Source organism: Cryptotermes secundus, unplaced genomic scaffold, assembly GCF_002891405.2.
Source record: "Cryptotermes secundus unplaced genomic scaffold, Csec_1.0 scaffold536, whole genome shotgun sequence".
Classification (NCBI taxonomy): Eukaryota; Metazoa; Arthropoda; class Insecta; order Blattodea; family Kalotermitidae; genus Cryptotermes; species Cryptotermes secundus.
This window is the reverse complement of record NW_019732862.1, coordinates 15,132-31,155: the sequence shown is the minus strand read 5'-3', so window position 1 is coordinate 31,155 and position 16,024 is coordinate 15,132. Positions and strand designations below refer to the sequence as shown.

Genomic DNA, 16,024 nt, shown 5'->3' with positions numbered 1-16,024 from the left:
GTTCTCACGGTCTCTTCACTTGCGGATTTCTTATATTTTTCCTTCTACCCTGAAGATGGAGGCGATACGTTCCTCCGAACCGTCGGTTAACACCACATATACACGGTGCCAAATCCCAGAAGACTGCTTTCTTAATAGTCACCACCGTGAAAGCCTCAAATCTTACATCATAAAAGATGTTCAGAATGTTTGCCCTCTGCTGTGAGACATCTCTGAATTCTTTTAAACAGATTTCGGGAAAGCTGTTGCAATTCACATTACTTAATGCTGTAAATTGCTTCACGAATATTCAGTTTTAGAGCTTCCAGGTCTCCTTCGAGATTTCCCTACAAATACAAATCAAGGGGTTTAGATCTTGGGATCTAGGGGGCCACAAACCCTTGCCAATAATTCTGTTATCCCTATTTAGTGCCCAAAACACTGCATAATGCTGAGATAGTTTCATTAGAAGTAAAAGTAAAATATAAAGTAAAGCTATCCCTGTAACAGGCCATGAAGGCCCATGGGGTTGTGAGACGTTGAGGGTCCCACATTATCTAGATGTTCGGCTCAAAGATGGCAGTAAGGTTGTCAGCCTTATGCACCGGCCTCACTTTACTCCCCAGGGAAATTATTTATTTAATTCCTGGTACTCCTTTCTGTTAGAGGCTGAGTGAACCCCAGGGCCATAGTGCGGCCGGAAGGATTAGGTCAATTGAAAAAATCCAGTGACCTCATCAGTATTTGAACCCACGACCTTCCGACTTGTAGCATAGTGCCTTAATACTACGCTACCACGTGCCCCCACCTTGCCTAAAATAACCGAATCTTTCTTCTGCAGGTGCCAAATTAAAAATGGATTAAGTATTTCATTAACATATTGTTGCGCATCAAGAGTTCCTTCATAAGATATCAGTCCAGTGATACGGTTTGCTCTAATCAAACACCATATGCCTACAGGGTTTGTCCGAAAAGTAATGTCAGTGATTTTATTGTGAAGTGACTATACGTCGCAGCGCGCTCAGACCGGTTGGGATCGGTGGAGGGGGAAGTCATCTTATGAACGCGTGGTCACTTAGTTGTCTCCGAACTTCCTGAGAGTGACAAAAGGCTTTTCCGTGAAACTCGTTTTTGTCTCCCATGCAAGCTGCAATGCAGCACTCCTTGGAACAAAGGATTGCCATGAAGTTTAGTGTGAAACTTGGCAATTCTGCAGTGGAAACTTTTCCCATGATAAATGCGGCCTTTGGTGATGATTGTTTGTCGGAACGTCAGGTCTACCGGTGGCACAAGGACTTTATAGAAGGCTGTGAAGAGGTTGGCGATGAAGCCTGCACTGGACGGCCATCAACAAGCACCACCGACGAAAATGTGACTCGTGTGAGAGAACTTTAGAACTCAGACCATCGTTTGAGTGTTTGTTTAATGGCACAGACATTAAACATTCCAAAAAGTACCGTTCACAAGATTGTGACGAACAATCTGCAGATGCAAAAAGTGTGCGCAAATTTGGTGCCAAAAGTGTTAACGGATGACCAAAAATCGCGCAGAGTTGAAATGTGCAAAGAACTTTTGGACTTGTGTGAATGTGACCCTCACATTTTAGACAGTGTCATGACAGGTGACGAGACTTGGGTGTTTGAATACGACCCCGAAACAAAAAGGCAAAGTGCTGAGTGGCACACCTCGGCATCCCCTCACCCCAAGAAGGCCAGAATGATCAAGTCAAAGGTTAAGGTCATGCTCATTGTGTTCTTTGACATCAGGGGGCTCGTCCACCATGAGTTTGTACCACATGGTACAACCATCAATGCCAAATTCTACGTGGAAGTGCTAAAGAGACTCAAACGAATTGTATATTGCATCCGGCCTGACATCGCGGACGATTGGAAACTTTACCATTACAATGCGTCATCCCACACCACCTTCTTCGTGACCCGCTTCCTGACCAATTCAAAGGTGCCAACGGTTCCCCAGCCGCCCTACAGTCCTGATGTGGCTCCCCCAGACTTCTTTTTGTTTCTGCGCTTGAAAACTCTCATGAAAGGACATCATTTTGGGACAGTTGACGAAGTCAAAGAGGCTTGCACCAAGGCTCTAAAGGACATTCCGGAGGAGATCTACCATGACGCCTTTGATGCCTGGAAATCTCGCTGGAAGCGATGTATCGATGCAGAAGGAGCCTATTTTGAAGCCTTTTAATGTGTTGTACTGATCTAATCAATAAATGTTTTTTAATCGACTCACTGACATTACTTTTCAGACAAACCCTGTATCTTTTGGTCATAAAGGGAAAGTTGAATTAGGGCATGAGGATTTTCACTACTCCAACACCTGTTGTTTTGCGAGTTAACATATCCCGAGAGATTAAAATTAGCCTCATCTGTGAAAAATGTTGGCTTAGAATCAATAAATCTGTCATGCAGATGATTGATAACCCAATTACAAAACATCACTCCTTTTTCATAATCCACAGGTTTCATTTCAGGAACAACAGCAAATTAATCCAGACGAATATGCAACGGTTTAGTTGCTTTCCACACACTACCTACAGAAACACAGCTTTGTTGTATTAACCTTTATCGGACGAACGTCATCATATGATGTCGTTAAAAGTTAGGGCAGCTGGCTGAACGTCATCATATGATGTCGCGGATTTCATGCATGTAAGGTTTTTCTTTTAAATTAAATTAAAAATATAAATTGTTGTTCTATTTACATGATTTTTGGTCACCACCTTTATAAGGAGACAGCCTTCCTTCCTGCATGATCTAATGTAACCTAGCGACGTCATATGACGTTAAAAGTAAGGACAAATTGCCGAACGACATCATATGATGTCGCGCATTCCACACATTTAAAGATTTTTTTAAAATTAAATTTAAAATATAAATTGCTGTTCTATTAACATGATTTTTGGTCACAACCTTTATAAGGTGACAGACAGCCTTCCCTCCTGCGTCATCTAATGTAATCTACCGACGTCATATGGCCGAACGACCTCATATGATTTCGCACATTGCACGCGTGTAAAGATTTTTTTAAAATTAAATTTAAAATTAAATTTTTGCTCTACTTACGTGATATATGTTCACCATCTTCATGAGGAAACAGCCTTCCCTCCTGCGTCATCTATGGTAATGTGGCCTTCGTATGGTACTGCTGAAAACATTCCGAAATGCAGAGTCCGACGTTGCAGCTTACGCACTTCGTACAAACGCTAGACCACTTCCCACGCGAAGAGAACACATGACACCTCAGTTGCGATTTAGAGGAAGCAGGCCAGTGATGTCGAGCTGCAGTGATATTTATCCCCGCAGCTACACCGGAATAATTATCCACACCTCTCCAGCGACACTGGTCTGGCGGTCCTCAAGTTGCCGATGAAGGTGATGACCCTTCGTCTGCAGAATCAGAACTCCAACTTTCCTCGCCACTCTCAGAATCGGTTGAATAGCAGTCCGAATCTGTGTCATTGAACAGCTGTTTCTCAATTTCAGCATCTTCCATACGACGTCGTCGTGTGGCCATGGTGAACTATACGGCTCTCTAGCAGTGAATCTCTCTGTGCTTAGACCACAACCAGAAGCCATAAATCATAACCTCGAGCCCACACATACAAAAATCTCATTCACGTCTTGGCTGAACCCAATATCTGCTTCAAACATGCTACATGATGTCATGGATGGCTAACCTTATATTGCGATGTTTCAAAATCGTTACAAACACAATGGTTTGACTGCAATGAATGAATGAATGAATGACCGATCTGGCAACACCATATTCCGAGAATTAACTGCTGTGTCTTTCTAACATGTTACACAGAGAGCGATTTCAGATGCCTACAGTCGTGCGTACCGACATATCCCATATGATAAATAAGCTTCAACAAGAGACACCATTGAATGTGAGGTCGCCACAAGGACTTACACTGCTAAAATGCATGGTGCAGAAAATGTATGAATTTCGGGAAATTTTTTTTGGGAATCAGTGTAAAATTTTTTTACAGATATTAAAATCTGTAAATTAGAATATCTGATTCTATATTCTTTCTAGATTAAAGGAGCGTTCATTTCGTTCATTTATCATAAAAAATGTAGAAATCACACCATTTTTAGAAACATGCTTACAATTTCATTGTCTAGAAGGGCGGGCATTTAAATAAACTCCGTCCAGCTGCCCCTCCTGGAAATTAAATGGCCCATCCGATAAAGGTTAATCTACAAAAATGTTTTTGAGTAGAATTTTCTAATCGATGACAGATGTCATCAAGTTTTTCCTTGATTAAAACACAGTTTCTTTTTAATAGCTTTCTGTCAATTAAAATACTATGGGTTCAAACTTTCTTCACTAATTTGGAAATTTTATCTCCAGATGGGTAAGTTATTTCGGAAAATTTACAGTGAAATTTTCTCCTGCATGATATGTTTGAGTTTTTTCACATAACAGTCATAAATGAAAACTCTTTGTTCTAAATTGTATCTCACATGAGCCATAAAGACGCAGTACAGAGCATTATACAACAAAGCTTTTGTAACACTGACTTACTCTTCAGGTCATTATCGAATGAATGACCTTCAGTTTGCCCTGCACTCCCACAGTGTGTGCCAAGAACATGTACTGGAAACTCTGGGGACATCTGATAAGCCTGCACAATTGAACACAATGTATAATATAAACTGAACATACTCTAAATGTTTCAGAATTAATGATTACATGTACATTTCAGTAACATTACAGAATTAGACTCACAAAATGCAGTAGTGTTGCAAGCCAAATCTGCAAAGAGAATTGGCATTCAAATATGGAAAGAAAGTTGTTTTTAAAACATGAAAGATTTACATTAATTTACATTCATGAATGTAAGATAAATTCCAGCTATGCTATATATTGTCTTGTGACACAAAAATGATGCAAATATACATGTGCAGAATGGTTACTACTCAGAGTGATCTGGAAGAGCTTTATTTGACACGTCCATTGGAAGAGAATCTCCCTTTCCAGTTTTGTCAGTTGCTGCATTTTTTTTAATTCTCATAGTGGGGGGTGAAGTCCAGCTGGGTCCACTCGGCACGTCATCTACTGACTGGCCTATCCCTGATGATTATGATGATGGAGAATTTGGTGGAATGAAGATTGGCAGGGGAAACCAAAGTACTCAGAGAAAACCTACCCCAGTGCCACTTTGTCCACCACAAATCCCACTTGACCAGACTTGTGCTCGAACCCAGGCCGCCGTGGTGGGAAGCCAGCGACTAACCGCTTGAGCTATGGCGCGGCCTAAACAGTTGCTGCATGCTCACATCAATTGGAAATGAAGTTATATAGCACCACGTTGCCTCAAATGCAGCAGGTTGCTGTTCACTTAAATCTTAGTCACCCCCCCCCACCTCACTTGCAGCATCACAAATATCAACACTCAGCAACACTGGTGTCATAACATAATTATTATATTTAAATTCTGTGAAAGTGGCTGCCTGATTCAACACCTTCCGGTTTTCTTTCCCTCTATTCTCATCATGCTCTTGATAAAATTGACAACTGCAAACCCAGCTTCACTGAAGCAGTGCTGTGTAGAGTTAGAAGTCACTGAACTCCATGTAGGGGCTGTAGCGCATTCTTCTTCAGTTTTTAATTGTCTAATGCAGCAGTAGTTTTCTCACAAGGGCTTTCCTGTACTTTGCTTCATTCGGTTCAAGATGCCCAAGTCGAGAGGCTGCAGCACACTGGTGCAATCCACAGGCAGGAATATAACCTTTACATTCCTTAGAAATTATATATTTCGTGGATGAGCTGCACATTTGCCTATGCGTACTCACCTTCCTCCCAGCAGACCCCATTTTTGTATCACATCCCTTTAAAAAGTCTGAATGTATTGTGACATGTTGACCCCTACCTCCCCAGCTGCACGTAGCGGTAATGTAGCGCTCGCGTAATAGGCGAGTAATCACCCCGCAACTCTAACCGCGGTGATGTCACGAGCGGAGCCGAAGTGAGCCGAGCGGAGCCGACGTTAGGCGAGTCCCCGCAACCTTGAAGCTATGCAAAGCGAGTCAACAGCGGTGATGTCACCGAGGGATATCGCGGTTGCTGGGCAGCAGTGAACAACTCCGGACAGCGTGGCTAGCAACACGGCACCAGACGACAATGGTCCGGACCGAGGCTACATAAGGAGCAGCGAAGGCTATTCACAGTCAGTCCTGGAGCTACCGCCGAGTGAGTCCTCGAGCTACCTCCGAGTTAGTTCCGAGTTAGCCAGCAACCAGTCAGTTGTATTGTGGCATTTGGAGTGTAATACTTGTGATACTGCAGATAGCAGTAATTCTAAAACTGTCAATTGTGTTATTGTAAGTGCGAATGTGAAATAAAATTCGCTATATAAAATACGGCGTGAAGTTATTTGTCGCGTTATACGACCAACGCGCGACAACTGATGTCAAGTGGGATTTGGACTTACACACGTGACCGACGAGATACGATCTCAAGACACGTGACAATTTGGTGTCAGAATTTTTACGAACTTAAACACGCCTGACAAACAATTGGATTATTGTGCATCGAGTATTTGACCGCTACAAAATGGAGAAACAAGGTCTTCAACTAATAATCGAAATGCTGGCGAAGGCAGATGCCGATAGAAAGGAAGAAAGGAAGGCGAAGAAGGAAGAAAGGAAGGCAGAGAAGGAAGAAATGCTGAAAGAGATGAGGGCCTGGCGAGAAAAAGCAGATGCCGACTGAGTGCGGTTTGAAGACAGAATGGACGCCAACATGAGATCCTACCAAGAAATGGAGGCCAATAGAAAAAAAGACAGAGAACATTTCCTGGCGAGATTAGAATTCAATCAAGAAAAGGCAGATAGCATGCTGATGAAATTAGACGCCGACTTCAATGCCTGGCAGGAAGAGACGTTGGCCTGCCCAGTGGACACGATACCTGCGACGGCACAACAAGAAGAGGTTCCCATAGTGATACCGGTCAGAGTGACGATGGCCTGCCAAGAAAGGGAGGCACGTCCAGAAGAAGAAGAGCCGACTTCAGCGAACAGGAAACCTGAGGCGGCAGAACTACGAGAGGTACCCGTACAAGACGCCGAAGTAATGCCGGAGAACTGAAGAATAAAAGGCGCAGGGACCGTCATCAACGAAATATGAAGAATTCGACACGGGAAAGTTGTGAACCCCAGAATAAATTAGCAGCAGGGTGTCCCGCTCTGCAAGAGTGGCATGGCGCAAGAGGAACATCTTCAGGAAACCTTGGACCCGAGGAGATCATGCGTCCCGGATAAAGTTGGCTGCCATCTGCAGGAAGATATCCCGTCGCGCGACAGTGGCACGACGTTGGAGAAATGACTTCAAGAAGGAATCTCACCAGGGAACCTTCGGATGCTGAAGTGAGCCGAGCGGAGCCGACGTTAGCCGAGTCCCCGCAACCTTGAAGCTATGCTAAGTGAGCCAACAGCGGTGACGTCACCGAGGGATATCGCGGCTGCTAGGCAGCAGTCAACAATTCCGGACAGCGTGGCTAGCAACACGGCACCAGACGACAATGGTCCGGACCGAGGCTACATAAGGAGCAGCGAAGGCTATTCACAGTCAGTCCTGGAGCTACCGCCGAGTGAGTCCTCGAACTACCTCCGAGTTAGTTCCGAGTTAGCCAGCAACCAGTCAGTTGTGTTGTGGCATTTGGAGTGTAATACTTGTGATACTGCAGATAGCAGTAATTCTAAAACTGTCAATTGTGTGATTGTAAGTGCGAATGTGAAATAAAATTCGCTATATAAAATACGGCGTGAAGTTATTTGTCGCGTTATACGACCAACGCGCGACAGTATTGTTGTTATGTATGCTTTGTTGTTGGGTGCATACCGGTATGGCAGTTGGTTTTATGTTTTTAATCACCTTGGCTTGGCATATTTACCTATTGCAAAGGTTTTAAATTCTCACTATCATCAAAATCACAAAAAAGCAGTGTGGTCAGTCTCTCTTTACTTTTTTTTCCTCCCTGTCATGGTTCCCATTTCATTTATACTGAATATGTTCCTTGGTTCATAATCATGCATAAGATTTGGCCAGGATTCCTTCAAATGTTCTGGTTTCTTCATCCACACTACTACTTTCACCATGCAGAAACTAACAAGTTACGTGGTGTGTTCAAAAAGTATCGAACCTTTGGTCTGCAGAAATACATTTATTGATTTGGAGGTACAAAACCCTAATCCCCTTCAAACTAGTCTCCTTGGTAATGCACACACTTCTCCCAGCGCTTCCACCATTGTTGGAAACACTTCTGGAACGCGTCTTTTGGAATGGTGATCAGCCAGGCCATCACATTCCGCATGATGTCTCCTCTTGACTCAAATTGGGTTCCTTTCAGCGGCATTTTCAGCTTGGGAAATAGCCAAAAGTCACACGGAGCCATGTCGGGGGAGTAGGGAGCCTGACGAACCACAGGGATGTTGTGTTTGGCGACGAACGTCTGAATCAGATGCGCAGAATGGGCGGGTGCGTTATCATGATGGGGCTGCCAAGTTTTTGCTGCCCACAGATCCAGTCGTTCGCGCTGCACAGCATCACAGAGATGATGAAGGACCTCTTGGTAATATTCCTTTGTGATGGTTTGGCCTTGTGGTGCGTACTCATGATGCACATCCCCACGGGAGTCGAAGAAAACGGCCAACATGACCTTGACATTGCTGTGGACCTGCCATGCTCTTTTTGGCCTCGGAGATGTTGGATGTTTCCACTGTGACAACTGCATCTTGGTTTCCGGGTTGTAGCCATAAATCCACGACTCATTGCCTGTGATCACGGTGTTCAGAAAGTTGGGGTTACTGTTTGCATTGTCCAGCATGTCCTGTGCGATTTCCAGATGGCGCTGCTTCTGCTCCATTGTTAGCAGTTTTGGTATGAATTACGCAGACCCTCTCCTCATCCCCAAATCCTTCGTAAAAATTGAATGTACCGATCCACTGCTTACCCCTATCTCGTTCGCAAGTTCTTGGACTGTGATACGACGGTCCTCCATGACCAAAGTCCGCACTTGTTCAACGACATTCTCATTTTGGCTTGTTGAGGGTCTGCCTGAACGCGGTTCACTGTCCACTGATGTGCGGCCATCTTTGAAGCGGTTGTACCACTCCTTTATCCGTGAGTTGCTCATGGCATCGTCCTCAAAAGCCTGTTAAATCTTGCGAATGGTTTCCACTTGGGTATCGCCAAGCTTTTGTCAAAATTTGATGCAATATCGCTGCTCATTTTATTCGGTCATTTTACACCTTACTGGAATCTGACGAGCGCTCACTACACGTCTTCACTCATAGGCTGACTGCCAGCGACCAACGCTTTCTGCGGGCGGGGAAAAAATTCACTACTGCGCATGAATGTCCCCTCCACATCTCTACCGAAGGGAGCCTCCTGCGCTTCATTGGTTTATGCAGGAAAAAAGAAGGTTCGATACTTTTTGAACACACCATGTATGTCTTGGCACTCTTGTCCATCCATCCATTTGAGACTTTAAAGTTCCAGTTTTCAGCCTCAAGATGATGGTAGTGGCTTTCTCCTGTAACACAGGCCCATTTATTGGAAATTCTTCAGAACTCATATGTTGGAACTACTGCAGTAATAAGGTTTCAAGTTTTCAGTTTGCTGACTTTTTGCTCCCCCACCCCCATTTCTCAGAATGTGACCCATATCAACTTGTCATCTTCAACAGTTGAAGCTTTCCATAGACTTATGTTACTTAATGACCATGGCGGTAGCACAAAACCCTTCACGATTTCATTTTGTGACACAGCTTGATTTCTTGGCCAGCTAAATAATTTTCACTTTTTCGCTTATCATTATCTTCTTTCTCTTCAAACAACATGAACATTCATTACTTCAAAATCACTTCCATAAAACTATGACACTTGAAAAGAACATGAAGGAACAAACATTAAGACTTTCGTTTGATACAAGGATGAACTAAGAATGGATGGAGGGCCGTGCCATAGCTCAAGTGGTTAGTTGCTGGCTTCTCACTGTGGCGGCCCAGGTTTGGTCCCGAGTCTGGTCAGGTAGGATTTGTGGTGGAGAAAGTGGCACTGGTGCATGTTTTCTCCGAGTACTTCGGTTTCCCCTGCCAATCTTCATTCCACCAAAGTCTCCATCATCATATTTACCCGGGGCAGGCTACAATTGGCCAATCAGTGGTCACTGTGCCGGGTGGACCCAGTTGGACTCCACCTCACACTAAGCGAAAAAAAAAAAAGAATGGATGGAGACAGCTGCACTGTATTGCTTGTTTTGCAGGTGATCATATAGAAATATGCAAGGTTGAACAAGCAAAAGTTTCACTTCAGTTCTAACACAAGATTTGAAACATGCACAGGAATCAAAGTTTCATGCGTAAGTCAGGAAACGCTAAATTGGGGAAGCTCTGGCTGGAACCACAAAAAAAACGTACATTAAATGTAGGAAAACGTAAATGTGAGTCCCTTAAATCAGAGTTTCACTTTGTAATTTATATAGTTTACTCTCAGGTGTATATACAAAAGGATATGTTAATTGCAGCGTGCCCACATTCCACAATCCATCATGGATGTCCTGCTAGGCAATAAAAGGCCCCATTTAGAAGAATATGATGTCAGGATGGAAGCTGTAAGTATCAGTCTTACAATCAGTATTCTCTGATTCTGCACGTAAATTTTCCAGTAAAATGTTGATAAAACGGACGTTAACTTTTAGTTTAACAAAATCAAAGTTTTCTCTGTGTTTTTAAGCTTCAGTGGAAATATCATACACAGGACTGTTTTTAACTAAAGGTATTACTGCAATTATTATTTATCACTATCTCTGGAGACAACACTAGCTCTGTCAGTTGGGCCCAACTCAGTAGGATTTTATGTGAAGATGGAAACAATAAAATCCCTGAAACATGTTTTAAATAAAAAAACATGATGGGTAATGTCCAGAACCATAATAATTGTAGTAATGTACCTTTGTCACAAACTTTTAGATCTTATTTGAAGGCATTATTCAGTTCAATTCAATTCGTCTTTATTTACATGCAAACTTAACCTTTAACATCCGAAGTGCCCCGATCGGTCCAGTGGTGAGTATGGTCGTCGTGGCCGAAGTACTCCGATTTGGGCAGTCGGGCATTTAAACTCTGCTAGCGGAAGCATGCACACCCTCCGCTAATAGAAGCATATGCACAATCCCAAATATTTATTGTTAAATATAGTAAAATTCAATATACATACTTTTTTGTTGTTATCTGCTTGATGTATATACAGGCTACAACCCCCATGTCATATAACTGAGTCTCACCTTTATGTAATACTCCTTGAAGCATGCGAGAGCACAGTCTCATGCCACATATCTTGCATTGCCTTTCAATTTCATCATCATCATCCAACAAGATTTTGTTACCATTGTATGATAGAAGGAATCTATAATATTCAAATTCACTATGACGTCACAGAAAACTGAATGCACTCTGTATCTCAGCTGCGATACAAGTGTTTGTTTGCAACCATGCAAAGGGCAATATTATGTTGCTGCTGCAATGGCAGGGCTTGGCCCACTGAATTGGCAAACAACAAATATACTCTGTAGCCTTTGTAGAAAGGTCATGTTTTCACTCCTTTAGTCAAAAGACTGGGATATCTGAAAGGTGTTACAAGGACTTGAAACTTGCCAGCAGAGAACCAAATGACTTATTGCTTCCAGCTGGTTTATGGCACTAGAGAATGCAAAGATATGAGGGACAGTCAAATGAAAATGGGTCAGAAGCCTAAACATATTAAAGAACATTTCTTACCTCAAAAGTAATCTCCAAAACTGTTAATACATTTATCCCACTGGGAGATAAGGTGGTCAGTCCCATCCTTGAAAAAGCTTTGAAGCACTTCCTGAACCAAATCTCTGTAGCGCATTCCTCACACAGTTGGCAGTGTGGGGGCGCGCATTATCATGAAGAAGGATAATGCCATTCGATAGCATTCCAGGGCGTTTTGACTTTGTGGCACATCTCAGTTTCTGCAAAGTGTCTTCATAGCGCTGTGCACTGATTGTGACCCAATGCTCAAGAAATTCGACAAGCAGTGGGCCCTTGCAGTCAAAGAAGGACGTCGTCATCACTTTACTGGAACTTGTGTGTATGGCTTTGGATTTCTTCAGTGGGGGAGAATTAACGTGTTTCCACCGTTGGCTCTGCCGTTTGCTCTCGGGTTCAAAATGGTGGCACCAAGTTTCGTCCCCAGTGACAATATGGGGTAGAAAAGCATACTCTTCCTCGTGGTATCATTGCAAGTGACCCAGTGATGCAGCCATTCTCTGAGTCTTCTGTTCCTCCTTGAGTTGATGTGGAACCCATTGTGTGCAGATTTTGCGGTACAGCAGGTGTTTTGTCACAATGGCGTGTACAGAACCGTGACTTATTACCATCAAAAGACTAATTTCTTCCACAGTAATCCGTCAGTTTGTCTGGATATGACCATCCAACGCAGCAGTACATCAGGAGTGATGATACGATGAGCCTGTTCTGGGTACACATTACCTTGCAGTAACGCACGTCCCTCTCGGAATCTCTTATGCCACGCCAGCACACGTGAACGTGACATGCTGTGTTCACTGTAAAGAACAGACATGCGATGATGAATTTCTTGTCCTCCTACTCCTTCAGCAGTCAAAAAGCGCACTACACTTCGCTATTCTTCTTTACTCGCCTCCATTACTGATGTTGGAGGACCACATGTAGTGCTAACCTTACTTCCAGCACAATAAAAAAACGACTAGTGTGCAAGGGTACATTGTCACTGCTTTCCCGGCTCCCCACCAGATGTTCGTACCGTAAGCAAATTCCAGTGTTACCAACTTGCGCGGCGCTGTGTGAGTTATGTGTAGTGACCCGTTTTCATTTGACTGCCCCTTGTATTTCAAGTGTTACAAGCAGGAGTGATTTTATAATGCAGAACTACTATGTGAAGAAGTGGGAAACCATTTTTACTGTATGCATCATAATTAAAAGTAAAAAAAAAAAGTAGTTTATAACTTCTTGTCTACATGTTTTCAAATCTTACATTATAATAAGCGACACTGTGTTCTTTGCTAATACAAACAAAGTTAATGCCATTCATTTATCATGAAAATTGTATAAGATACAGCATTTTCAAATACAGTGCAAGTGCCCTAACAGGAACAGGCATTTAAACATGCACCAACAGCAGGCATTTAAATAAACTCCAGCCAGCTCAAGCTACCACTGTTTCAAAAGCCCAGCATTTAAAGGTTAACGGCACAGAGTCCAATTACAAAGTTAGCACGAGTACATAGAAAGACACAAAAATAACTAAGAAACAAAATACAAAATAAGACAGTCTATATAATGGCAATAAATTAATAATAATTCCAAGAAAAATTAAAGTTAGTATTAACAGATGAGAAAAATAAAATAAGTACATTTCCAGTGGTTATGCCATTATGTGGCAAGAAAGGACAATACACATACTTCACACATAGAAGTTAATAACAATAATGATATTGTAACATGTTTTGCTACTGAAGACGCAGTTCAGATCGTTAATTGGTTTATTTAACAACCTACAAGTCGTAATTACAAATACTTATAACACTGTTGCGGGTTTAGAAAATTTACAAACCCCACACAATAATCTCTTCAGTAGTCTTCACGTATTTATAATGCAGGAGCTATACAAATGTAACTGAATTACACACTCCCAGTATCATCTCAGTTATCACCAACTATCGCTGATTGTCACATATAAACTCTTCTTATCATGGCTGCTAGACTTATAACGTCTTCTTCACCTTCACAATTCACTCGCTGCAACTGAACTCGGTGACTGCTAGACCTCAGCTGTCTTCGGTGGCTGCTACATTTTAACTCTCTCCTTACGCATTACAGTTTCCCTTATAAACCCTCAGTTGGACAATGGAAACCCACATCGCTTCACTGTTGCGTAAATGCCGTGTTTACAGGCATTGCTGGGCAACGCTGGCAAGAGTTGTTTATTGCTGTGTAGTAACCGCAGTGTCCCCTATTATGTCACCATGGAGGAGGGGTGTTCACCGAGTGTTGCATAATGATGGAAGGAGTGGGGGTATGTGATGTCACTTGCGAGACTGCAGAGTTCACGTGACCCCTACTTCCTGTTGCACCATCCACGTCACAATATTAATAACAGTTATAGCATATTATGAAGAACAACTGAGAATGTTCCTGGCTCCAAATATCTCAGCATCCCTGCAAACAACATTAGCAGCTGATGCGCATCTAGCAGAAGGACAGTCTTTACACGAGGAGCCGACATTGAACAATGCAAAGTCTCTGACATACTGAGCAGGAACTCAGAGACCAACAATGTCCAAAATGGAAGGACAGAATTTCAAACCAAAGTAAAATTGAGTAAGAAAGAGAGCACTGAGGCAGTGCCTCCTAATATGTAGAGTGTGCTATTTGAACTCCTCCAGAGCAAGAGAATGAAAGTAATGAACTTCAGGAAAGAAATGATTAAAACAGAGGACCACAAACTTGTCCTGGATGCATTCCAACTTGTTGGCATTAGTTAACATAAATCAGTTCTAGACTAGAGACGCATATTCAATCTTAGATCTAACTAATGCGGTGTACAGTCTGAGCATACAGTCTAGAGAAGAGGAATTGAAAGTAATGTTATGAATTAGACCCAATAGCTTAATACAATGAGAGAAAATATACTTGACAAGGTCATGGAAATGAAATTTAGCATCAGGTCCTTTATAGAGTCGGTCTGGGTTATAAAGAATTGGCAAAGTTTATAATTATAGATCCGTATATTGGTTTTCCTGCCGGTCACGGTAGCTGAGCGGTCTAAGGCATGTACTGTCTTTGCTCGCTTGGAAACTGGGATCATGGGTTCGAATCCCACTCAGGGCATGGATGTTTAGTTTGTGTGTGTGCGTTTTTCTGCATTTGCATACAGGTAGAGGCCTTGTGACGAGCTGGTCACCTGCCCAAAGAGTCCTACCGAATGTGTAAGATCTAGAAAAACCGAAGTGAACAGAGAAGTTCATGGAGGTAGGCCTAGGCCCACTGGGGCTGTATTGCCAAAAAAAAAATGTTGATTTTCCTGGAGAAGGATATAACTTTAGTTTTACTGATGTTGAGTTTCATGCAGTTAGCAATGCACCAACCTTGTGTAGAGTTAATGTCAGACTGAAGAAGATATCAGTCCTGAGGAGATCTAATGGGTCGGTAAATTTTGATATCATCAGCAAAATGTAGATATTTAGAGTGGACAACTGCATCACATATGTCATTAATAAACACATTGAAGAGGAGAAGTCCCAGGACAAATCTCTGAGGAATACCAGAGAGAACTTCAAAAGGCAAGGAAAGAACACCAGAAACACAGACCTGAGATTTCTGGTTGGATAGGTAACTGCGAAACCAGTTGACATAGCCACCATATAGCCCAAAAACACTTAAGTTTATGAAGAAGAAGAGGATGTGGGCAAGGTTGAGTGCATTGCTTAGATCAAAATAAATGGTATCAGCTTATCTCTGACAGCTGACTAAAGGGGAAATAATATCAACGTAAGTTACAAAATTGGTGCTGCTGATAAGAAGTAAAATAAAATTTCTGATTGTAAAATAGACTGGGTGAACTAAGTTTTTACAGATGCAATTTGTACCTGGTAACAGAGCCACTGATCATGCTCAAATTTGTTCAGAAGTTTATTTCATTATTGTACCAAGAAGCTTAAACAATTTTAATACAGTAAAAATGAATATTCTCTATGGTGAATAAAAGAAATGGAAGTGGTATAGTCATGATAAATGTTATTACTCTTTCTCATTTCTAAAAGACAGGAGTAAGATCATATCACATCTTGGTCAGAGTAGAAAAGATATTAAAAAAATCTTATTTATGCTCATGTATGAACTAAACATTTTGCTTTAAAGAAAACTAGTAGTTATTATATGATCATTTTAACACCAATTACAAGGAAGTTGTGATGATTTCCAGAAGCAGTAAATATTGTGGATGCACAGACTTCA

At 42.2% G+C, this 16,024-nt stretch overlaps 1 protein-coding gene across 1 annotated transcript in view; it reads left to right on the top strand.

Moving 5' to 3' along the window:
- Positions 1 to 16,024, top strand: part of LOC111867797 (symplekin) — a 187,126-nt gene that overhangs the window by 156,658 nt on the left and 14,444 nt on the right. Inside the window, exon 20 of the mRNA XM_023857960.2 lies at positions 10,531 to 10,617. Coding sequence (XP_023713728.1) covers positions 10,531 to 10,617 — 87 coding nt within the window. The remainder of the gene's footprint in view (positions 1 to 10,530; positions 10,618 to 16,024) is intronic.